We start from the raw sequence: 26,743 nt of genomic DNA, 5'->3' as shown, positions 1-26,743 counted from the left end.
CCGGGGTGCTCGTTGAGAAGAGTAAGAACGATACGTGCTTTCACGTCTCCAATAACACCAGAAAGGGGTCTGAACACTAAAGGGGTCTGAATTCTCGCTAAATATAGCGACACATTCGCTAAATTGGCAACACTGGGTTCCCACTAGTTACCACAGCCACAAAGCTGTGTCATACTACTTCAATATTGACTATATTGTAAAAATGCATGAAAACACAAATTTGCTTTATGGTCTTCATTTAAGGTTAGGTTTAGGCATAAGGTTAGCAGTGTGGTTAATGTTAGGTTTAACATCAGATTTGAAGAAGAAATGGTAGAATTAGGCGGGGTTTATAATTTTGTGGATGTGGTAACTAGTGACGACCCCGGAGGTGGAGGCTAGGACAGCAGGACGTTCTCGCGCCTGCTCATCAGGTAGAAGGTTTCTAATTGGGTGTGGCTTACGTATTTTTGTTTTGTTTTTGACTGTTGTGTCTTCAGAGGCGAAAGGGGTCGTAAATCGTTTTTTAAGTGTTAGGTATATCATATGGGACTATTTTTTTATAGAGAAATATACCTAGACGTGTTAAAACCGTCCACACCTGTTTGGAGCTGAACCTCATCTGAGTTCTGGAGTTTGTAAGGTAAGACGCTCGACGAACTCAGGGCTTTTACTTTTCAGTAAAATATGTAGACAGTCATTTACAGTATTCACCCGCAGGGTTGTGTGCTGTGACTGTACAGACTACTTCTCTTGTATTTAAACAGTAACAAATTGCAACAACAAACATGTCCCAATATTTAGCCCATATCCGTTTAATGACTTACTGTGTAGAAAAATAATTTACAGAATATGGGTATGTAGGCCTAACTTTAGAAGACTACTTCACTGCTGAATCTACTGTACTAGTTCACATCAACACCCACAGATTCAGTCTTGAGAGACTGCATAGCCAGACACTTTTTGATGTCTGGGTTTTAAAAAATGACAGTACAAACTGATGTCATAATGGCAAATTGTAGTAATAGTAGGCCTAGAGTATCAATAAGAAGTAGTATGACACTACCATTGTCTTTTGTCCAGCTTGCCTTAAGTTCTCAAGTGAGATCTATACAAGGGTCAGGATGGCTGAGACTGAGCCATGGATCAGGGCTGGAGGTCCATGGGAAGCCACTGTCCATCGCCTCCCTGTCTCATGGATCAAACAATGGCTGTGGCATCCTCCAACCTCCAGACCCAAGGTTGAAGACCTGGAGAGACATTATGCAGGAGTGTTAGAAGACAGCACTACCAGTCCCTCCAGTTGCTGCTCGCGCCAGCGCATCCTCCTGGCCATCCTCATCATGGTGGCCCTGACAGTCATGGCACTGCTGCTACTGTGGAACTACCAGTGCATCATGGTGTGGCACCTCTGCCAGGAAGAGCACTCTGGCTTCCCTAAGATGATGGAAGGGGGTATAGGACTGGCACGTTGGGGGAAAGACTAGGGCAGCTTGAACAGGTTTAAGGCGTGATAATGCGAAAGCACATTAACCCTATCCAAACATATACACTAGCTAGCTCATTTTTGTCCTGATTTTGTTTGTTTTTCTGCTTGGATTCTATGGTGCCATACATTTTGCACAATGTTAGTTTTTCCATATAAGTTATGAACAGGTGACAGATTTTTCAGTTACTGTCAGATTTGTTTGTTTGAAACTCAGGTTCAGAAATAAACAAGGCCAAAAGTATGTGGACAGCTTATTCCAAAATCATGGGCATTTAATATGGAGTTGGTCCTCCCTTTGATGCAATAACAGCCTCCACTCTTCTGGGAAGGAAACTTGATGTTAGAACATTGCTGTAGGGACTTGCTTCCATTCAGCCACAAGCATTAGTGAGGTTGGGCACTGATGTTGGGCGATTAGGCCTGACTCGCAGTCTGCGTTCCGATTCATCCCAAAGGTGTTCGATTGGGGTGAAGACACGGCTCTTCCACGCCGATCTTGAAAAACCATTTCTGTATGGACCTCGCTTTGTGCACAGGGGCATTGTCCTGCTGAAACAGGAAAGGGCCTTCCCCAAACTGTCGCCACAAAGTTGAAAGCGCAGAATTGTCTAGAATGTTGTGTGCTGTTGCATTAAGATTTCCCTTTACTGGATCTAAGGGGCTTAGCCCGAACCATAAAAAAACGCCCCAGACCATTATTCCTCCTCCACCAAACTTTACAGCACTATGCCATCCCGTTTACAGCACGGCCATCCCGTTCTGTGAGCTTGTGTGGCTTACAACTTCGCAGCTGAGCCATTGTTGCTCCTAGAAGTTTCCACTTCACAATAACAGCACTTATAGTTGACTGGGGCAGCTCTAGGCAGGGCAGAAATTTGATAAACTGAGTTGTTGGAAAGGTGCATCCTATGACGGTGCCACATTTTGAAAGTCACTGAGCTCTTCAGTATGGGCCAATCTACGGCCAATGTTTGTCTATAGAGAGTGCATGGAAGTGTGCTCAATTTAATAGAACTGTCAGCAACGGATGTGGCTTAAATAGCTGAATCCACTAATTTGAAAGGGTGTCCACATACCTTTGTATAAAATACACTTTCAATGGTTTATTTTTGCCATGTGTATTACTCAAGCTGGAATATATAAACTCTTATGCTCTTATTTCTTTTGTGAATATTAGAGGGTGATTTTATATCTTGTAAGTGTTCCTACACTAGAAATAAAGATACTTGTTTGTCATATTAAGCTTGACGCAAAGTTTGCCAACCTACTATAGTTTTGTTGTTGTATTTTACCACAAGGGGGAGTTATTGTCCATAAATAAAACATCATCAAGTCCCAGCTCTCAGATGTTTCAAGGTGCAGCACTAACTGTTGTTTTGCATGTCTTTTGGGGTTGAAGGTGGTCTCACTGATTTTCCTGCTAATTTAAACCAAGGGTTGGATAAAAATAAATAAAACAGTGTGGCTCTCAAATGGACTGTGTGTCTACATTGTGATGCCTCTCTCTGGTCAAGCATGGGGGGAAATGTGTGTGTGATTATGTGAATGTGATTTTCACTTGGGTGGTATCGGGTGTAATCATTCTGCAGATTTTTGCACAATTTTTCGTTTTGCAACAATCTTTTTATTCCAAATGGAAAATGTTTTGTAATGAAAACAAAAGTTTCTATTGGACAAGCTCCTTCGTCATTTCATTCCATTTGGTTGGTTCTTAAACGCTAAATGGTTTCCTTTGCATGACATAACGAATACATCCCAGGACTTTTGCATGCAACAGTGTTCCTGTCATAAGTGAGTCTTGTGGAACACAGTCCATTCTGACCCTTCGATTCTGGTGTCCCAGGGCCCTGTCTGGTTTGAGGAAATGACCATTTGTCCCTTGGCATTGGCTGTTTAGCCATGTGTGTCTTTTTAAGGATAAAAGGTATGTTGAGCGGACACAGGTCCTTGTTAAGGACCGGTAGTTGTGCCATTCTTCAGGGGATTAATCACAGATATTCCAATGGAGGCAATGAGGCATGAGCCCAAGGGATGGAGGGGAAGTAGGCACATCGGAAGGCTGATAAAGAACATTAGGACAATCCCTGTTTATGTCATCAAAATTGTTTTACGACTATCATACTATCTTGTATGGTGTCTTATTGTCGTTCAAAAAGGTGAGGGCAAATTAAAACATGGTCATTATTGCACTTGTTGTGGAATGAAGTTGCCATGTAGGCCTAGTTTATAATGCCAACCATCATTTTTCCAACACTGGTGCAATGCTGTACTAGCCCACCATCTTTATTGTCCCCGGCGATGACAACCGGGAGGGGACTGTGGATCTGTCCCAGTACGTTCGTTTGTGTGTTCTTTCTTACAGTCGTCACACGATAACTCAGACGGCACTGGCCCAGTTAAAATTAAAAAAGCTTGGGGGAATGATGCGTCTTGCCATAGAGATCCAGCATTTACAAAAGTACACTGATTTGGCAGATTATGGCGCTATAACAAGATATTGAAAATGCAACGTTTGAAACGTCAAGCCCCCCCTCACCCTGTTTGACCTAAAGTAATGAAATTCGGTACATGGGTCCCTCCTCAGAAGGAACAAATGAGCCCCAGGGACCCATAAGGTCTGCCACGATGGATTTTCCGTCATTTTGAATTTTGTGAAAAATAATTTATGCAATTCTTCAGGCAGCAAATTACCTATTTGCACGAAATTTGATATGTGGCATCTATGGACAGAGGTGTCTCAATGCAATATTCTCCAGACTAGTGCTTAAAACAACATTCAGCCTTGGCAATACAGCCACACCAACCCACATCAGTGTGTGTTTTTCTGTCTTTGTTCCTCTGTTGTCACTGTGTCTGTCTGTCTCACTCTTAAGTGTTAATTGCTGTAACATATAGAGCCAACAAATTAAGGAACTGGCAGTACATCTGTGTCTCTCTGTTTTCTTCATACCTACACTGCACTCACCTCTGAGCTGTGTCTGCTAAGCCTAGCATCCTTTCCCACATCACTGGTACCAGAAGACCAGAGGATCACACTGCCTGTGCTGGGTCGAGCAAAAATCTAGTTGTGAATGAATAAACACATTTATTTGATAAAGAAGAAAGATTATTGAACTTTTTTTTTTTTTTTTTACATTGTAGAATAATAGGGAAGACATCGAAACTGAAATAACACATGGAATCATGTAACCAAAACCGTGTTAAACAAATCAAAATATATTTTATATTTGAGATTCTTGAAAGTAGCCACCCTTTGCCTTGATGACAGCTTTGCACACTCTTTGCATTCTCTCAACCAGCTTCATGAGGTACTCTCCTGGAATGCATTTCAGTTTTTAAATTTATTTATTTATTTATTTAAATTGTACCTTTATTTAACATGGCAAGTCAGTTAAGAACACATTCTTATTTTCAATGACGGCCTGGGAAGAGTGGGTTAACTGCCTGTTCAGGGGCAGAACGACAGATTTGTACCTTGTCAGCTCGGGGGTTTGAACTCACAACCTTCTGGTTACTAGTCCAACGCTCTAGCTATTTATTTTCATGAACTGAAGTTCAATTTCAATAGGCAAACAACAAGTGGCAACCTAGCTAATATTTACAAGGATTCCTAAATCATTGCTAAGATTGAATGAAAATGACTGCTACTAGGCTATCCTGCCGCCCCAGGTGTGCCTTGTTAAAAGTTAATGTGGAATTTATTTTCTTAATGCATTAGTAATGTTGTGACAAGGTATTGTTGGTATTAGTGATGCACCGATATGACATTTCTGCCCAATACCGATATCCAATATTTTCCTTGCCAGAAAAACCAATAGCAATAACCAGCAGGGTAGCCTAGTGGTTAGAGCGTTGGACTAGTAACCGGAAGGTTGCAAGTTCAACCCCCCGAGCTGACAAGGTACAAATCTGTCGTTCTGCCCCTGAACAGGCAGGTAACCCACTGTTCCTAGGCCATCATTGAAAATAAGAATTTGTTTTTAACTGACTTGCCTAGTTAAATAAAAGGTAAAAAATAAATAAATTTAAAAAACAAAAACAATAGCGGCCTTTTAAGCATTCTAGTACAGTTAAATAGTTGGACGCAGTGGTCTAAGGCACTGCTTCTCAGTGCAAGAGGCGTCGCTATAGTCCCTGGTTCGAATCCAAGCTGTATCACATCATCCGGGCCATCCATTGTAAATAAGAATTTGTTTTTAACTGACTTGCCTAGTTAAATAAAGGTTACACACACACCACACTGACCAAAAAGTTATTTATGTCCCGATTACCAGTAAAACATAATCAAAAACAATTTCTTTCACTTACTTGCTGTGCTGTTTCGTTGTTCATTTGTTCAATCGTTTCATTCTCAACCATGATTTCTTTGGAATGCAGTTTGGGTCTTTGCGTGTCAAAAAAGATACAATCTGTTGGCTAGCTAACTATTAGCTAGCTAACTATATAGCTAGGTGTCATCATCTAAAATAACCCTAATTTATAAGACAGTTCTTATTTGATTTAATGGTGGTCGGACCCATCTATGTGAAGCTAGCCACAATAATGATTATCCACAATAGTGGACTTTGCAGGTTAGCCTTCAAAATAAAAGTATGGCATTCTACTATTTGTATTCATTTGTATTACTGTCAATGCCATACTTTTATTTTGAAGGCAAACAGCAATTTCCACTATTGTTCCTAATCCTTATTGTGGCTAGCTTCACAAAACAACCCGGTGTGGTCGAGCCTCACTAGCCAGATAGCTGGCTGCTTATAATGTTGCTTTTGGCAACATGGTTAAGTTGCTGACTAGCTATTTATTTTCATGAACTGAAGTTCAATTTCAAAAGGCAAACAACAAGTGGCAACCTAGCTAATACTTACAAGGATTCCTAAATCATTGCTAAGATTGAATGAAAATGACTGCAGGTTCTACTGGTCATTGTTTTCAGGCTGATTGTATGGGTGCTAGCTAGGTACTAAGCTAAAGATAGCTACCCCAGACATTGCGGTCGAACAAATTATGCTTAATTACCAACGCGATATTGTAAACACATCGTTTGTGGCCGGTGTTTGCTTGTTTGCAGACTTTTTTGTACAGCTTTGACAGTGCTACTGTATCTTTTTTGAGGGGGGGGGGGTGCTTTATGATTAACAACTCATGGTGTAATCATGAAAACATACAGGAACTCATGTCCTTCTGTTCAGCCGATCTAGAATTCCTTACAATCAAGTTCTGGCCATTTTACCTACCAAGATAATTCTCATCAGTTATAGTCACAGCTGTGTACATTCCCCCTCAAGCAGACACCAAAACGGCCCTCAAGGAACTTCACTGGACTATATGCAAACTGGAAACAATACATGCAGAGGCTGCATTTATTGTAGATGGGGATTTTTTAACAAAGCAAATTTGAGAACAAGTCTACCTAAATTCTTCCAGCATTTTGACTGCACTACGTGCATGCACAATACCGTCAACCACTGCTACTCTAACTTCCGCGACGCATACAAAGCCCTCCCCTGCCCTCCCTTCGGCAAATCCGACCACAATGCCATCTTGCTCCTCCCATCTTATAGGCAGAAACTTAAACGAGATGTACCGGTGACGAGAACTGTTCAATGCTGGTCCGACCAATCGGAAGCCACGCTTCAAGATTTTTTTGATCACGTGGACTGGAATATGTTCCGGTCAGCCTCCGAGAACAACATCAACCAATATGCTGACTCGGTGAGTGAGTTTATAAAGAAGTGCATTGGAGATGTTGTACCCACGGTGACTATTAAAACCTAACCTAACCAGAAACCGTGGATGGATGGCGGCATTCGTGTAAAACTGAAAGCGCGTTCCACCGAATTTAACCATGGAAAGAGGTCTGGGAATATGTCTGAATATAAACAGTGTAGCTATTCCCTCCAAGGCAATCCAACAAGCGAAATGCCAGTACAGGGACAAGATGGAGTCGCAATTCAACAGCTCAGACACAAAACGTATGTGGCAGGGTCTATAGGAAATCACGGACTACAAAAAGAAATCCAGCCACGTCACGGACACCGACGTCACGCTTCCAGACAAACCATACACCTTCGCCCGCTTTGAGGATAATACAGTGCCACTGTCGCGGCCCGCTAACAAGGACTGACCCCCCCACCCCCTTCTCTGTGGCCGACGTAAGTAAAACATTTAAATGTGTTAACCCTCGCAAGACTGCTGGGCCAGACGGCATCCCAAGCCTCGTCCTCAAAGCATGCACAGACCAGCTGGCTGGTGTGTTTATGGACATATTCAATCCCTCCCTATCCCAGTCTGTTGTCCCCACATGCTTCAAGATGGCTACCATTGTTCCAGTACCCAAAAAGGCAAAGATAACTGAACTAAATGACTACTGCCCCGTAGCACTCACTTCTGTCATCATGAAGTGCTTTGAGAGACTGGTCAAGGATCATATCACCTCCACCTTACCGGCCACCCTAGACCCAGTTTGCATACCGCCCCAACAGGTCAACAGACGACGCAATCGCCATCACACGGCACACTGCCTAATCCCATCTGGACAAAAGGAATACCTATGTAGGAATGCTGTTCATTGACTACAGCTCAGCATTCAACACCATAGTCCCCTCCAAGCTCATCATCAAGCTGGAGACCCTGGGTCTCAACCCCGCCCTGTGCAATTGGGTCCTGGACATTCTGACGGGAAGCCCCCAGGTGGTGAAGGTAGGAAACGGCATCTCCACTTTGCTGACCCTCAACACTGGGGCCCCACAAGGGTGCGTGCTCAGCCCCCTCCTGTACTCCCTGTTCACCCACGACTGCGTGGCCATGCACGCCTCCAACTCAATCATCGAGTTTGCAGACAACACAACAGTAGTGGGCTTGATTACCAACAACGACGAGACCGCATACAGGGAGGAGGTGAGGGCAGTCTGAGTGTGGTATCAGAAAAACAACCTATCACTCAACGTCAACCAAACAAAGGAGATGATCGTGGACTTCAGGAAACGGCAAAGGGAGCACCCCCTATTCACATCGAATGGCAATGGAGAGCGTGGAAAGTTAAGTTCCTCTGCGTACACATCACAGACAAACTGAAATGGTACACTCACACAGACAGTGTGGTGAAGAAGCGCTTCTTCAACCTCAGAAGGCTGAAGAAATTTGGCTTGTCACCCAAAACCCTGACAAACTTTTACAGATCCACAATCAAGAGCATCCTGTTGGGCTGTATCACAGCCTGGTATGGCAACTGCACCACCTTCAACCGCAAGGCTCTCAAGAGGGTGGTGCGGTCTGCACAATGCATCACCGGGGGCAAACTACCTGCCTACAGCACCCGATGTCACAGGAAGGCCAAAAAGATTATCAAGGACATCAACCATCCGAGCCACTGCCTGTTCACACCGCTACCATCCAGAATGTGAGGTCAGTACAGGTTAGAGGTCGACCTATTATGATATTTCAACGCCGATACCGATTATTGGAGGACCAAAAAGGCCGATACCGATTAATCGGACGGTTTTTATTTATTTATAATAATGACATTTACAACAATACTGAATGAACACTTATTTTAACTTAATATAAAACATCAATAAAAATCAATTTAGCCTCAAATAAATAATGAAACATGTTCAATTTGGTTTAAATAATGCAAAAACAAAGTGTTGGAGAAGTAAAAGTGCAATATGTGCCATGTAAAAAAGCTAACGTTTGGGTTCCTTGCTCAGAACATGAGAACATATGAAAGTTGGTGGTTCCTTTTAACATGAGACTTCAATATTCCAAGGTAAGAGGTTTTAGGTTGTAGTTATTATAGTATTTATAGGACTATTTCTCTCTATACCATTTGTATTTCATATACCTTTGACTATTGGATGTTCTTATAGGCACTATAGTATTGCCACTGTAACAGTATAGCTTCCGTCCCTCTCCTCGACCCTACCTGGGCTCGAACCAGGAACATATCGACAACAGCCACACTCAAAGCAGCGTTACCCATCGCTCCACAAAAGCCGTGGCCCTTGCAGAGCAAGGGGAATAACTACTCCAAGTCTCAGAGCGAGTGACATTTGAAACGCTATTAGCGCGCATCTCACTAACTAGCTAGCCAATTCACATCGGTTACACCAGTTATTAGGCTATTAGGCTTGAAGTAATAAACAGTGCTGTGCTTGCGAAGAGCTGCTGGAAAAATGTACGAAACTGCTGTTTGAATTAATGCTTATGAGCCTGCTGCTGCCTACCATCGCTCAGTCAGACTGCTCTATCAAATCATAGACTTAATTATAACAAAACCACACAGAAATATGAGCCTTTGGTCATTAATATGGTCGAAAACAAAACGTTTATTATTTCAGTGAAATACGGAACTGTTCTGTATTTTATCTAACTGGTGGCATCCCTAAATCTAAATATTGTTGTTACATTGCACAACCTTCAATTACGTAAAATTCTGGCAAATTAGTTCGCAATGAGCCAGGCTGCCCAAACTGTTGCATATACCCTGACTCTGCGACAGCGCAAGAGAAGTGACAATTTTACCTGGTTAATATTGCCTGCTAACCTGGATTTCTTTTAGCTAAATATGCAGGTTTAAAAATATATACTTCTGTGTATTGATTTTAAGAAAGGCATTGGTGTTTATAGTTAGGTACAGTCGTCCAACGATTGTGCTTTTTTCGCAAATTCGCTTTTGTTAAATCATCTCCCAGCGTTGCATTGATTATTTGCAACGTAGGACACGCTAGATAAACTAGTAATATCCTCAACCATGTGTAGTTATAACTAGTGATTATGATTGTTTTTTATAAGATAAGTTTAATGCTAGCTAGCAACTTACCTTGGCTTCTACTGCATTTGCGTAACAGGCAGGCTCCTCGTGGTGTGCAATGAGAGGCAGGTGGTTAGAGTGTTGGACTAGTTTACTGTAAGGTTGCAAGTTTGGATCTCCCGAGCTGACAATGTGAAAATCTGTCGTTCTGCTCCTGAACAAGGCAGTTAACCCACCGTTCCTAGGCCGTCATTGAAAATAAGAATGTGTTCTTAACTGACTTGCCTAGTAAAATAAAGGTATAAAATAATAATCTGCACCCAAAAATACTGATTTCCGATTGTTATGAAAACTTGAAATCGGCCTTAATTAAATGGCCATTCCGATTAACCGGTCGACCTCTACAATGGATATTAGAGTGGTTGAAATCTATCCTGTCGTCTGATGAGTCGAAACTTGCCAAACTTGGCTGTGTCTAGTGCTAAAAGAGGATGAATGCACCCTGTGCAGCACAGATTCTCAGGTGTCTTCCCCAAGTTCCTCCCCCAAATACTTTTCCCTTTGAGTCTTTAAAGGCACCAAAGAAGGGTTCTGTAAGTCATGAATGATTGCATATACATCTGAAATTGCGCCCCAGGAAGCTTGTTCCGCTCCAAGATGCTCTCTATGGCTGTATTCGCAGGCCTATGGGGAAATTGAGGTGTGTTAGCTCTGACAAAGTTCCAAGTCTGGAGATAGCGGAAAAAGTGGGATTGGAGGAGGTTGAACTTTTCCTGTAGCTGAGCAAAAGAGGCAAATGTATCATCAAAGAATAATTGGTCTAGTGAGTGTCAGATGGCAAAAGCCCCATCATTCAAAGATGGAGGAAATAAAATGTTATGATTAATTGGGCCTGATAGAGAAAAGCCTCGGAGGCTAAAGGCTAAACGGAACGGAGACTGCTTTTCAATTGGTTTGACACACCTTTTGCCTAGGGACACTGGGAGAGACGAGCACAACACAGAAGCAAGTGCAGCAGGTTTACATGATTCAGACTCCATCTGGACCCAGAGTGGTCTAGGATCAGTCTGCAGCCAGTACAGAAGGGCTCTGAAATTTGCAGCCCAATAGTAAGTCTGAATATTTGGTAGAGCTAAACCCCCCAATGACTTAGGCTTCTGTAAATGTTTTCTACCAATTCGTGGTACCTTGCCATCCCAAATAAAATGCATGAATCTTTGATCCAGTGAAATAAAAAAAAACATTTTGGAATAAAAATGGGTAAACATTGAAATAAATATAAAAATTTGGGCAACACACTCATTTTAATGACATTAATCCTTCTGATAAGAGAAAGAGGTAGTGAATTCCAAAAAGTAAAAGATTGTTTCAAACTGTCTGCTAGAGCAACAAAGTTTTCCTGAAACAAATTTGAATATTTCCTTGTTACTTTAACTGCCAAGTAGGTGAATTGATCCTGGACAATCCTAAACTGAGAACTTGTAAAAGAGCACTTTAAAGCAGCCTTATTTACAGGAAAAAGCTCACTCTTGCATAGATTCAGCTTGTACCCTGAGATCGATCCAAACTTTTTAAGAACAGATAAACCACATGGCAATGAGGTATCAGGGTTAGAGATAAACAAAAGGAGGTCGTCAGCATATAGCGAGACTTTCTGCTCTAAACCCGTCCTGATTATTCCTTGAATGGCAACATTAGAGCGTAGTGGAATGGCGAGAGGCTTGATTGCCAAAGCAAACAACAAGGGGGAGAGTGGACAATCCTGTCTGGATCCGCGGTGCAAGGGAAAATAGTCAGAGGACAAGTTGTTAGTCCGTACCGAAGCCATGGGGGAAAAATAAATAATCTTTATCCACGCAATGAATTTGGGGCCAAAGCCGAATCTATAAAGGGCAGCTGTTAGGTAATCTCACTCAACGCGGTCAAAAAGAGACCACCACCTCCGGGTCCTCCGATGCTTGGGAGTGCAGTATATTCATAAGGCGCCTAATATTGAAAAACAAATGCCTATTTCTCACAAAGCCAGTCTGGTTAGAGTGTATTACTTGGTGCAGCGAGCCTTCCATACGGATGGCTAAAAGCTTGGCTAGGATTTTGTAATCACAATATATAAGCGAGATTGGGCGATAGGATCCACATTCTAGGGGGTCTTTGTTTTTCTTTAATAGTAATGAAATTGAAGCCTGACAAAGACTAGGTGGTAGCTTTGAGGTATTAAGGCACTCTGAAAATAGTCGAGACAAGAATGGGCAAAGCAGACCAGAAAATGTCCTGTAAAATTCAGTTGGAAAACCGTCCAGACCCGGTGATTTACCACTTTTCATTGCGGACACTGCTGTTGCAATCTCCTCAGGTGTAAATTCTTCTTCTACACAGTCATGGGAGTCCATATCAATTGAAGGCATATTCAAGCCATTAAAGAAGGAATAAATCAGCAAAGGGTCTTGAGGGGATTCGGAGGTGTATAGCGCAGAGTAAAATTGTTTGAATTGATCTCTTTATGTTTAACTGTGGTGGCACCAGATGGGGTCCTTATTTGTGGGATTAAACGTGAGGCCTCAGATTTACGGATCTGATGTGCAAGGAGTTTACTGGCCTTGTCGCCTTGTTCATACACTCTGTACTGAGCTCACAAGAGTAACTGTTCAGCTTGACTGGTAGAAAGCTCATCAAATTCAGATTGGAGTAGTTGGCGCTCTTTAAGCAGATCAGAGGAAGGATCCGTAGCATACTTCTCATCCAATGTGGCTATGGACTCGCTCAGGTCCCGATGTCGCTGAGAGCGAACTCTGTTTTGGTTGGCTGTATAAGAAATCATTTGGCCACGTAGGTATGCTTTGAGAGACTCCCATATGGTAGAGCAGGACATACCTGGTGTTGAATTAGTTTCTAGGAATAAGGTGATTTCAGAATAAATTAAATTGACAAACTCCTTATCTGAGAGTAAAATGGGGTTAAGACGCCATTGATAACACATAGGAGGTCGCTGGGGAAACTCTAGTTCAATAACTAATGGTGAATGGTCAGAAATAACAATACTCTCGTAAGTACACTGCCGAAGGTTAGGCAGAAGTTTTTTGTCCAAAAAGAAGTAATCAATCCGGAAGTATGTTTGATGAACATGAGAATAAAAGGAATACTGTATAAAAAAAAGGAATATCTGTAGGATGTAGGAAACGTCAGGTCTCAAACATAGCATATTTCTGAAGAAAGGATTGAATAAGTAGGGCAAATTTAGATGGGCCTGTAGTTGATCGTGAGGACTTGTCAAGAACTGGGGACATTTTACAGTTGAAACCCCCCCCCTACAATCAACAAATAAGAATCTAAATTGGGTATAGCATACAAAAAGGAAGACATGAAACTTGTCATCCCAATTGGGAGCATAAACACTAGCCAAAACAAGAGGGGTAGAAAACAGTTTTCCGGTTACTATGACGTATCATCCCTTAGGATCAGCAATAACCTCAGAAGCTACAAAGGGAGTAGCTTTATCAACCAAAATGGCAGCACCTCTTGATTTACTATGAAAGTTAGAGTGGAACACTTGACCAACCCAGTCCGTACGCATCCTAAAAAGCTCACCAGTCCTCAAGTGAGTCTCTTGTAGAAATGCAACATTTGCATTCAAACCCTTTAAGTGTGTCAACGCCCTCTTACGCTTCACCGGGTTATTAACCCCTTTGATGTTCCACGAAATGTACTTGATCGCATTATTTTGGCCCCCCTGGACATTCCCGTTATACAACCCTGTCATTAGAGCATAGAATGGAAAAGCAATGAGTGCCCATAAACCCCAGAATAACAATGTACGGTGGAAGATGTTTGAAAAAAGAACTAAAAAGACAGAATGACAACATTAGAACTGAACAATTCAACCTCCCCCCACCCCCCATCCCAGACAGTACCTCCCCAAAACGAGGTACAAGCCTAAATAGAACATGTTCTCTGTGAGAGTGCGGTCTTAAACCTAAACCCACAGTCCCGCTCTTTAAAGTCGCGTTTTGTTAGTGGATCAAACAGCAAAAATAGAGATTTAAAACTTTTTTTTTAAATAAAAAATAAATAAAAGGGAATCCCTTGTGCAAACGAAGTTACAAAAGCCCACTTGTAGATGTATATAATTATATTCCCAGTCTTATAACAGGCATTGAGAGACAAGATAAATAAAATGTATAAAAGGCTCTCAGCCAAAAACCTAATTTGAAGTAAGGAAATCGTAGTAAGACAATAAAAAAAAAATACAAATAATAACAATAGTTGTCTAGTTGACGCTGAGACAGCTTACAACCAAGATACCCTCTTGGCGATGGATCCTGGACCGTTGGCACCTGGACCGTTGTACATGATACCTCCATCTTTTCCTCCTGCGAATGACAGGAATGAGGGCCATGTCGGGTGTCTGGAGTAAATCCTTCCCGTTCGACTCGTTGTAGAAGAATTCCTCCAGTACGGGGTGAGTAATCGCTGTCCTGATATCAAGCAGCTATTTTCGGTCATAAGACACAGTGGCAGAAACATTATGTAAAAAATATATTACAAATAATGCGAAAAAACATACACAATTGTTTACGCGATCGTAAAACGGTACGCCACATCAGTCACTGGCTTCATCAATAAGTGCATCGATGACGTCGTCCCCACAGTGACCGTACGTACATACCCCAACCAGAAGCCATGGATTACAGGCAACATCCGCACTGAGCTAAAGGCTAGAGCTGCCGCTTTCAAGGAGTGGGACTCAAGGAGTTGGAAGTTTATAAGAAATCCCGCTAATCCCACTATTGGGTTCTGATGTGGTATGGCGATTGAATTAAGCTCATGAGGCATTTATAAGTTATATTCTTCAAGAATCAATGGGTAGGTGACATATCAATAATTTATAGGGCCAAAAATGGATGTAGCATCTACACTGAACAAAGGTATAAAAACAACATGTAAAGTGTTTGTTACATATTTCATGAGCTGAATAAAAAGATCCCAAGTTTGTGCATGTTTGGCATGCTCTAGATCGACTTGATGACCGCGTGTTATAGTTCCCGCTAATATCCAGCAACTTTGCACAGGCATTGAAGAGGAGTGGGACAACATTCCACAGGCCACAATCAACAGCCTCATTTAATTTTATGTGAAGGATATGTGTGGGCTGCATGAGGCAAATGGTGGTTACACCAGAGACTGACTGGTTTAATTTTATTTTTTTGTAGTACTTTTTACCCCTTTTTCTCCCCAATTTGTACTTAGTCTTGTCCCATCGCTTCAACTCCCGAACGGACTCGGGAGAGGCGAAGGTCGAGAGCCATGCGTCCTCCGAAACACTACCCCGCCAAGCCGCACTGCTTCTTGACACACTGCTCACTTAACTCGGAAGTCAGCCGCACCAAACTGGTGACCAAAGTCAGCATCCATGCGCCCAGACCGCCACAAGCAGTCGCTAGAGCCCCAAATCAACAAGGACATCCTGGGATCAAACCCGGGTCTGTAGTGACACCTCAAGCACTGCGATGCAATGCCATAGACCGCTTCGCCACTCGGGAGGCTACTGATTGGTTTTCTGATCCACACCCCTATATTTGCATATCTGTATTGCCAGTCTGGTGAAATCCATAGTTTAGGGCCTAATGTATTTATTTTAATTGACTGATTTCTTTATATGAACTGTAACTCAGTAAAATCTTTGAAACCTGTACCCCTGCACACTTACTTGGTACAGGTACCCCCTAGAGGTCGACCGATTTAATTAGGGCCGATTTCAAGTTTTCATAACAATCGGATATCGGCATTTTTGGATGCTGATTATGGCCGATTACATTACTCCACGGGGAGACTGTGTGACTTCAAGCCTTCAACTCCCGAGATTAGGCTGGCAATACTAAAGTGCCTATAAGAACATCCAATAGTCAAAGGTATATGAAATACAAATTGTATAGAGAGAAATATAGAATTCCTATAATAACTACAACCTAAAACTTCTTAACTGGGAATATTGAAGACTCATGTTAAAAGGAACCACGAGCTTTCATATGTTCTTAAACATGAGTTTTTTTACATGGCAAATTTTGCACTTTTACTTTCTTCTCCAACACTGTTTTTGCATTATTTAAACCAAATTGAACACAGTTCATTATTTATTTGAGACTAAATAGATTTTTATATGTATTATATTAAGTTAAAAAAAAATCATAATTGGTCAACCTCTAGTACCCCCTGTACATAGCCTCCTTATTGTTATGTTATTGTGTCACTTTTTATTATTTACTTTATTTGGTAAATATTTTCTTAACTCTTCTTGAACTGCACTGTTGGTTAAGGGCTTGTAAGTAAGCATTTCACGGTAAGGTCTACACTTGTTGTATTCGGGCATGTGACAAAGTTTGATGTTGTGTTTATATTTTTGTTCAATGTGCAAGATTTTAACTGCAATTTAAATTCCGTGAAATAAACCTTTTTTCCCCCACCAATTTACACAACTCAAAAGGCACCTAATTTTTGGAACAACCCACATAGAATCGTGATACATGTAGAATGGCAATACATATGGTGAGGCACTTCCCAGCCCCACTAACAATGGTTCTATCTGTGGGTTTTTGTGATGGGAAGTAAATAAGTAATTGAAAGTCATGCCGAAGTGACTGAAATTATGCTTTGTATGAAGCCAAACCCATTGTGTAGTTAGTTACCTCAAGCTGTTATCCAAACTCCCTTGCCTTCACTGCCAAATCAGGCAGCGCACGCACTGTGGATTTCATCTGCAAGAAGAGCACTGCTCAATTTTTAATAATGGCCAAGCGACGCTGTCATATTTTCGCTTCGGTTGCGCTATTACTGTTTGGGATTGTAGCCATTCTCCTTCTAACTATTCCGACGGATGACTTGACCGAAACCCCGGAATTTATGGTAAGATTCGTTGGGCTATTTTTGGACTGTGTATGTCAGCGTTTTATGCTGGTTCGTGAAATGTAAACTGAACACAATTAGCCTCAACCCCTTACGAAAAAAGATTGCAGTCAGAGTGCAGTTTAACTGTAGTATAATGCAGTATAACTGCAGTTAAAGCGGAGTTAACTGCAATATGCTGCAAATACTGCTTCCAAAATACTTTTTTTTTACAACTAATTTTGCAGTGTGACTGCAGTTATTCTGCAATTACTGTGTCCAAAATACTACAGTGGACTGCAGTTACTGCACTTTTACTTCAGTTTCAAAAGTGCTATATATTTTTGTAAGGGACAGTGTAGGCTGTGAATGGAGTGGAGTGAGGTGTCTATCTGCAGGCAGCAGCATGCAGAATATAAACTGCATATTTGACAAGGTAATTGTAAAAGGTAAATGTTTACTGACTACAACACTGAAGATAATAACATTGTCAACAAGCATTCAACAATTCAGTCAGTCTATCCACCTCTGCAACCTGGTCCCGAAGCATTTCATATTATTCTTTATGTAATCCCAAGATGCTCCTTTTAGTATGCATGTCACGTTTCATATGGTATGTATACATTTTTGGATGCCCATCATCCATTTCATATAATGATACAAATTACAATTTGTATGATATGTTATGAATTTTTTAATGTACAATATGTTACGAATTTGCAAAAGGTATGAAGCGTTATGAATGGCAGTTTCTTGTGGCTAACGTTAGCTGGCTAGGGGTTAGGGTTAGCTAACATGATAAGTAGTTGCAAAGTTGCTAAAATGCTAGTGTCCATGATGAGATTCAAACACGCAACCGTTTGGTTGCTATACGTTCACATTATAAATCCACCCTGACCACAATGACCCTCCTTTCGTTTTTTGCCTCAAGTAACCTGTCTTGTGTTACGTTTGGTATGGTTACATATCATACTAATTTGAATGTTTACTATGCTAAATCAAATCAAACTGTATTTGTCACGTGCCAAATACAACAAGTGTAGACCTTACCGTGAAATGCTTACTTACAAGCCCTTAATAACCAACAGTGCAGTTTAAGAAGAGGTAAGAACATGTTTACCAAATAAACTAAAGTAAAAAATAATGAAAAGCAACCCAATAACATAACAATAACGAGGCTATATACAGGGGGTACTGGTACTGAGTCAGTGTGCGAGGGTACAGGTTAGAGGTCATTTGTACATGTAGGTAGGGGTGAAGTGACATAAATAAACAGTGAGTAGCAGCAGTGTACAAAAGAAATGGAGGGGAGGGGGTTAATGTCATTGTCCAGTGGCCATTTTATTAATTGTTCAGCAGTCTTATGGATTGGGGGTAGAAGCTGTTCAGGAGCCTTTTTGGTTCTAGACTTGGCACTCCGGTACTCCTTGCCGTGCAGTAGCAGAGAAAAAAATGACTTTGGTGACTGGAGTCTGACATTTTTATGGGCTTTTCTCTGACACCGCCTATTTATATAGGTCCTGGATTGCTGGAAGCTTGGCCCCAGTGATGTACTGGACTGTATGCGCTAACTTCTGTAGCGCCTTACGGTCAGAATCCGAGCAGTTGCCATACCTGGCGGGGATGCAACGGATCAGGATGCTCTCGATGGTGCAGCTGTAGAACTTTGAGGATCTGGGGACCCATGTCAAATCTTTTCAGTCTTCTGAGAAGGGGGAAAAGGTTTTGTCTTGCCCTCTTCACGACTGTCTTGGTGTATTTGGACCATGATGGATCGTTGGTAATGTGGACATTTCTCTGACCACCTCCCTATAGGCTGTCTCATCATTGTCAGTGATCAGGCCTACCACTGTTGTGTCGTCAGCAAACTTAATGATGGTGTTGGAGTCGTGTTTGACCACACAGTCGTGGTTGAACGGGGAGTACAGGAGGGGACTAAGTGCACACCCCTGAGGGGCCCCAGTGTTGAGGATCAGCGTGGCAGACGTGTTGTTGCCTACCCTTACCACCTGGGGGCGGTAAGGGTAGGCAAGTCCAGGATCCAGTTGCAGAGGGAGGTGTTTAGTCCCAGGGTCCTTAGCTTAGTGCTGAGCTTTGTGGGCACTATGGTGTTGGATGCTGAGCTGTAGTCAATGAACAGCATTCTCACATAGGTTGTTATTTTGTCCAGGTGGGAAAGGGCAGTGTGGAGTGCGATTGAGATTGTGTTATCTGTGGATCTGTTGGGTCGATATGCAAATTAGAGTGGGTCTAGGGTATCTGGGAGGATGCTGTTGATGTGAGCTATGACCAGCCTTTCAAAGCACTTCATGGCTATCAACATGAGGGCTACAGGGTGATAATAATTTAGGCAGGTTACCTTCGCTTCCTTGGGCACAGGGACTATGGTGATCTGCTTGAAACATGTCGGTATTACAGACTCAGTCAGGGAGAGGTTGAAAATGTCAGTGAAGACACTTGCCAGTTGGTCCGCAGCATGCTTTGAGTACACGTCCTGGTAATCCATCTGGCCCCGCGGCTTTGTGAATGTTGATCTGTTTAAAGGTCTTGCTTACATCGGCTACTGAAAGTGTTATCACATAGTCATCCAGAACAGCTGTGCTCTCATGCATGTTTCAGTGTTGCTTGCCTCGAAGCGAGCATAAAAGGAATTTAGCTCGTCTGGTAGGCTCGCGTCACTGGGCAGCTCGCGTCACTGGGCAGCTCGCATCTGGGTTTCCCTTTGTAGTCCGTAATAGTTTTCTAGCCCTGCCACATTCGACGAGCGTCAGAGCCCGTGTAGTAGGATTCAATCTTAATCCTGTATTGACGCCTTGCTTGATTGATGGTTCGTCTGAGGGCATAGCGGGATTTCTTATAGGCGTCAGATTAGTGTCCCGCACCTTGAAATTGGCAGCTGTAGCCTTTAGCTCGATGCGGATGTTGCCTGTAATCGATGGCTTCTGGTTTGGATATATACGTATGGTCACTGTGGGGATGACGTCGTCGAAGCACTTATTGATGAAGACGATGACTGAGGTGGTATAATCCTCAATACCTTTGGATGAATCCCGGAACATATTCCAGTCTGTGCTAGCAAAACTGTCCTGTAGTGTAGCGTCCGCGCCATCTGACCACTTCCGTATTAAGCGAGTCACTGGTGCTTCTTGCTTTAGTTTTTGCTTGTAAGCAGGAATCCGGAGGATAGAATTATTGTCGAATTTGCCAAATGGAGGGTGGGGGAGAGCTTTGCATGCATCTCTGTGTGTGGAGTAAGGGTGGTCTAGAGTCTTCTTTTTTTCTTCTCTGGTTGCACATGTGACGTGCTGGTAAAAAAATTGGTAAAACTGATTTGAAGTTTGCCTGTATTAAAGTCCCTGGCCACTAGGAGCGCTGCTTCTGGGTGAGCATTTTCTTGTTTGCTTATGGCTTTATAGAGTTGGTTGAGTGTGCTCTTAGTGCCAGCATCGGTCTGTGGAGGTAAACAGATGGCTACGAATAATATAGCTGAGAACTCTCTTGGTAGATTGTGTGGTCTACAGCTTATCGTAAGGTACTCTACCTCAGGCGAGCAATACCTCGAGACTTCTTTAAAATAAGACATCGCGCACCAGCTCTTATTGACAAAAAGACACACACCCCCACCCCTCGTCTTACCAGACGCAGCTTCTTTGTTCTGGTGGTGCATTGAAAATCCCTCCAACTCTATATTGTCGGTGAAACATAGGATATTGCAGTTCTTAATATCCCGTTGGTAGGATAATCGTAATCGTAGGTCATCCATTTTATTTTCCAATGATTGCATGTTAGCAAGTAGAATTGATGGCAATGGGAGTTTACTCGCTCGCCTACAGATTCTCAAAAGGCAGCCTGATCTGCGTCCTCTTTTCCTCCGTCTTTACTTCACGCAAATTATGTGGATCTGAGCCTGTTCCCGGGAGAGCAGTATATCTTTCTCGTCGGACTCGTTAAAGGAAAAAGCTTCTTCAGTCCGTAGTGAGTAATCCCAGTTCTGATGTCCAGAAGTTATTTTTGGTCATAAGAGATGGTAGCAGCAACATTATGTACAAATAAGTTACAAACAACGCAAAAAAACGTCAACCATCCTCTTCAGTGCCATTCTACCACTACTGGTCTGTGAGACCAGGCTGATCCACCTCATACATAAAATAATATGAGAAACTTGTAGCAATTTAGTTAGCCTACCAGCTTAGGTTTATAGGGTTAACATTCTTCCTTCCATATGTTTGAATAAGGTTGATAGCCAACCTTGCTGAGCATCTATCCAATATTACAGTCACTGAAAAGTACCAAAACATATTTGGCCATTAATGTGTCTGGGTCACATTGTCATCATATAATATTCAACCTGAGAAGTGTTAACATGTGTGTGAGTTGCTAACAACCTAATGACACTACTTTGTGGTGTCCAAAGCAATCTGCTGAGACAATGTATCTTTCACCTTATGTCACTTACTGGGGTCCAACATATAAAGAAAAAGACATTACAGAAAAGACTACAATTTATATACATTAACATGTAATGTAGAGGTCAACCGATTAATCTGCATTTAAAAAAAGTTTTCATAACAATTGATAGTCTGCTTTTTTGATGCCGATTATGGCTGATTACATTGCACTCCACAAGGAGACTGCGTGGCAGCCAGACCACCTGTTACACGAGTGCAGCAAGGAGCCAAGGTACAGTGGGGCAAAAAAAGTATTGTCAGCCACCAATTGTGCAAGTTCTCCCACTTAAAAAGATGAGAGAGGCCTGTAATTTTCATCATAGGTACACTTCAACTATGACAGACAAAATTAGAAAAAAAACATTCAGAAAATCACATTGTAGGATTTTTAATGAATTTATTTGCAAATTTTGGCCCATTCCTCCATGCAGATCTCCTCTAGAGCAGTGATGTTTTCGGGCTGTTGCTGGGCAACACGGACTTTCACCTCCCTCCAAAGATTTTCTATGGGGTTGAGATCTGGAGACTGGCTAGGCCACTCCAGGACCTTGAAATGCTTCTTACGAAGCCATTCCTTCGTTGCCCGGGCGGTGTGTTTGGGATCATTGTCATGCTGAAAGACCCAGCCACGTTTCATCTTCAATGCCCTTGCTGATGGAAGGAGGTTTTCACTCAAAATCTCACGATACATGGCCCCATTCATTCTTTCCTTTACACGGATCAGTCGTCCTGGTCCCTTTGCAGAAAAACAGCCCCAAAGCATGATGTTTCCACCCCCATGCTTCACAGTAGGTATGGTGTTCTTTGGATGCAACTCAGCATTCTTTGTCCTCCAAACACAACGAGTTGAATTTTTACCAAGAAGTTCTATTTTCGTTTCATCTGACCATATGACATTCTCCCAATCTTCTTCTGGATCATCCACATGTTCTCTAGCAAACTTCAGACGGGCCTGGACATGTACTGGCTTAAGCAGGGGGACCCGTCTGGCACTGCAGGATTTGAGTCCCTGGCGGCGTAGTGTGTTACTCATGGTAGGCTTTGTTACTTTGGTCCCAGCTCTCTGCAGGTCATTCACTAGGTCCCCCCGTGTGGTTCTGGGATTTTTGCTCACCGTTCTTGTGATAATTTTGACCCCATGGGGTGAGATCTTGCGTGGAGCCCCAGATCGAGGGAGATTATCAGTGGTCTTGTATGTCTTCCATTTCCTAATAATTGCTCCCACAGTTGATTTCTTCAAACCAAGCTGCTTACCTATTGCAGATTCAGTCTTCCCAGCCTGGTGCAGGTCTACAATTTTGTTTCTGGTGTCCTTTGACAGGTCTTTGGTCTTGGCCATAGTGGAGTTTGGAGTGTGACTGTTTGAGGTTGTGGACAGGCGTCTTTTATACCGATAACAAGTTCAAACAGGTGCCATTAATACAGGTAACAAGTGGAAGACAGAGGAGCCTCTTAAAGAAGAAGTTACAGGTCTGTGAGAGCCAGAAATCTTGCTTGTTTGTAGGTGACCAAATACTTATTTTCCACCATATTTTGCAAATAAATTCATTAAAATTCCTACAATGTGATTTTCTGGATTTTTTTTCTCATTTTGTCTGTCATAGTTGAAGTGTACCTATGATGAAAATTACAGGCCTCTCATATTTTTAAGTGGGAGAACTTGCACAATTGGTGGCTGACTAAATACTTTTTTGCCCCACTGTAAGTTGCTAGCTAGCATTAAACTTATCTTGTAAAAAACAATCAACCTTAACAATCACTAGTTAACTACACATGGTTGATGATATTACTAGTTTAACTAGCTTGTTCCGCGTTGCAAATAATCAATGAGGTGCCCGTTAATTTATCATTGAATCACAGCCTACTTCGCCAAACGGGTGATGATTTAACAAGCGCATTCGCAAAAAAAGCACTGTCGTTGCTCCAATGTACCAAACCATAAACATCAATGCCTTTCTGATAATCAATACACATGTATTTTTTAAACCTGCATATTTAGTTAAAATAAATGTATGTTAACAGGCAATATTAACATTGTGAAATTGTGTCACTTCTCTTGCGTTCTGTGCAAGCACAGTCAGGATATATGCAGCAGTTTGGGCCGCCTGGCTCGTTGCGAACACCATTTCTTCCTAACAAAGACCATCATTAATTTGCCAGAATTTTACATAATTCTGACATAACATTGAAGGTTGTCCAATGTAACAGCAATATTTAGACTTAAGGATGCCACCCGTTTGACAAAATATGGAACGGTTCCGTATTTCACTGAAAGAATAAACGTTTTGTTTTTGAAATGATAGTTGCCGGATTTGACCATATTAATGACCTAAGGCTCGTATTTCTGTGTGTTTTTTTATTATATTATAATTAAGTCTATGATTTGATATATGATAGAGTAATCTGATTGAGCGGTGGTAGGCAGCAGCAGGCTTATAAGCATTCATTCAAACAGCAGCTTTTAGCAATGTGGGATGCACAGCGCTGTTTAATGACTTCAAGCCTATCAACTCCCGAGATTACGCTGGCAATACTAAAGTGCCTATAAGAACATTCAATAGTCAAAGGTCTATGAAATACAAATGGTATAGAGAGAAATAGTCCTATAATTCCTATAATAACTACAACCTAATACTTCTTACCTGGGAATATTGAAGACTCATGTTAAAAGGAACCACCAGCTTTCATATGTTCTGAGCAAGGAACTTAAACGTTAGCTTTCTTACATGGCACATATAGCACTTTTACTTTCCTCTCCAACACTGTGTTTTTGCATTATTTAAACCAAATTGAACATGTTTCATTATTTATTTACGTATTATGTTAAGTTAAAATAAGTGTTCATTCAGTATTGTTGTAATTGTCATTGTTACAAATATATAAAAACCGTCCGTTTAATCGGTAGCAGTTTTTTTTGGTCCTTCAATAATCATTACCGGCATTGAAATATCGTAATCGGTCAACCTCCAATGTAGTGTGTGTGTGCATCTACATGCCTTCTGTTTTCACAAGTGAAGCCTTGACCTCCACAGAAACTATGCCTCACTGACATAGGCCTGCATTACATTGCAGCCAGGGTCCTTGGAACTATATTACCTTCATCTGAAATATCCTATTGATGTCTGCTTTCTCACCTTTCTCTGTGTCTCTCGCTTTCTGTCTCTCTGTGTTCTCTTCACTGCTCATGGAGCAGTCGCCTGGACTTCTTCAAAATTCTCTTTACACGGTTGGCATGTAAACTAACAACACAATGTGGGCAACATGATGTGTGGTCAGGTATAGTGAAGTGTTTGCATTTTAACAGTCACATACCCTAATGCATGCCTGGCTCTTTGTGCAATGCTGAAAGGAGCCTCTGTTTGCTCGAACAGACGTTGCCAATGGCTCAACCCTGTGTATGTTTGGGTGAATTTAAAAACCTCAGAGGGAAGAGTAGTTGAATGCCTTGAACCATAACAGATAACTACTACTTCTTGCATGGGTTATTGACCGTCTGTGTATATAAAGAATGTGAATCAAACCTCTACTGGTCCTCATATAAATGTTATGAATACCCTTCAAGTTGTATGAATACCCTATATGGTGTTGTCAATGGGAAAACAGGAAAGCAGCTCTTTGTGGAGGACTGGCCTGCAGTTCTGTCTGATCACACCGTAGAACCCTACGAATGACTACTGCTGTATTTTTGTCAATGGGGCATATTCATTATGTTAATTTAGTTGCATATCCATGTTGCTCTGTTTTTGTAAGACTCTTCTTCCTTCTCTGCCTCTTGCCTCTCATTGGGTGAGTTTGTGTAATTGAGAAATCTTTGTTTAAAAATCGGAAAACCTATCATCACAGCTAGAGACTACTATTGGTTTTCTGTGTGTCGCCCCTACCGGCTCGCTCTCTTCCCCCCCATACCGAAGCCATCGACCACAGCTTCCTGTTAGCTGGTGAAATGGTTAACAGTCAGTTTGTTTAGAAAAAGTTTCAAGGTCTCATCCTGTTCCACCCCTGCCCCATCAAACATGTCATCGGGTGAGCTTGTTTTCAACTGAAGAGTTTTGGGGGGGTTTATTGGGAGGTCAAAACAGGAAGTTGTAATCCTGGGGTGGAACATGCCGGCCATGCCAATCAGCTGTTTCTATTCCATTTAGTGCCAGATAAATGTACAGAGACAGCACTTCAGTTAAATATAATTTCAGCTATGCACAGTATGCAAACCAACTCGGTGACCTTGTGGTTTGAAGGTTGGGAGTTAGATCCCCTGCCGAGTCGTACCAAATACTGTAAAAATGGGACCCAATCTGGCCCTTCTACCACTCTGCTTGGCTCTCAGCATTAGAGCCCTTCCCCTTTTCCACATTGTTACATTACAGCCTTGTTCTAAAATGTATTAAATATGTTGTTTTCATCAATCTACACACAATACCCCATAATGACAAAGCGATAACAGGTTTAGACATTTTCGCAAAAAAATAACCTTATTTACATATGTATTCAGATCCTTTGCTATGAGACTCATAATTGAGCTCAGGTGCATCCGGTTTCCATTGGTCATCCTTGATGTTTCTACAACTTGATTGGAGTCCATCTGTGGTAAGTTGATTGGACATGATTTGGGAAGGCACACCTGCTATATAAGGTCGAACAGTTGATAGTGTATGTCAGATGAATTGTCTATTGAGTTCCAAGACAGGATTGTGTTGAGGCACAGATGTGGGGAAGGGTATCAAAACATTTCTGCAGACCTGAAGATCCCCAAGAACACAGTGGACTCCATCATTCTAAGTGGAAGAAGTTACTCTACCTAGAGCTGTCCGCCCGACCAAACTGAGCAAACAGGGGAGAAGGCCTTTCGTCAAGGAGGTTACCAAGAACCCGATAATGACTCTGACAAAGCTCCGAAGTTCCTCTGTGGAGATGGTTGTCCTTCTGGCAGGTTCTCCCATCTCTGCAGCACACCACCAATAAGGGCTTTATGGTAGAGTGGCCAGATGGAAGCCACTCAGTAAAAGGCACATGACACCCTGCTTGGAGTTGACCAAAAGGCACCTAAAGGACTCTCAGAACATGAGAAACAAGGTTCTCTAGTCAAATGAAACCAAGATTGAACTCGTTGGCCTGAATGCCAATCCTCACATTTGGAGGAAACCTGGCACCATCCCTACGGTGAAGCATGGTGGTGGCAGCATAATGCTGTGGGGATGTTTT

The 26,743-nt window shown here is 42.0% G+C and overlaps 1 protein-coding gene across 3 annotated transcripts in view; it reads left to right on the top strand.

Annotated features, from left to right (window-relative positions):
- The first annotated feature begins 361 nt into the window (after nucleotides 1-361).
- LOC112231041 (ectonucleoside triphosphate diphosphohydrolase 2) overlaps nucleotides 362-26,743 on the top strand; it is a 50,945-nt gene continuing 24,563 nt past the window's right edge. The window contains exon 1 of one of the 3 annotated variants that reach the window (XM_024397544.2): nucleotides 362-622. Coding sequence is in view for 2 of the 3 variants with exons in the window: in XM_042310985.1 (XP_042166919.1) it covers nucleotides 17,001-17,117 (117 nt within the window). In the remaining variant the exon portion in view is untranslated. Of the gene's footprint in view, nucleotides 623-16,791; nucleotides 17,118-26,743 lie in introns of those variants that run through there. The other 2 variants (XM_042310985.1, XM_024397543.2) reach the window with 2 other exon arrangements.

This window comes from Oncorhynchus tshawytscha, linkage group LG33, assembly GCF_018296145.1.
Source record: "Oncorhynchus tshawytscha isolate Ot180627B linkage group LG33, Otsh_v2.0, whole genome shotgun sequence".
In the NCBI taxonomy this organism is placed as follows: domain Eukaryota; kingdom Metazoa; phylum Chordata; class Actinopteri; order Salmoniformes; family Salmonidae; genus Oncorhynchus; species Oncorhynchus tshawytscha.
This window is presented reverse-complemented; position numbering and strand designations above follow the sequence as displayed.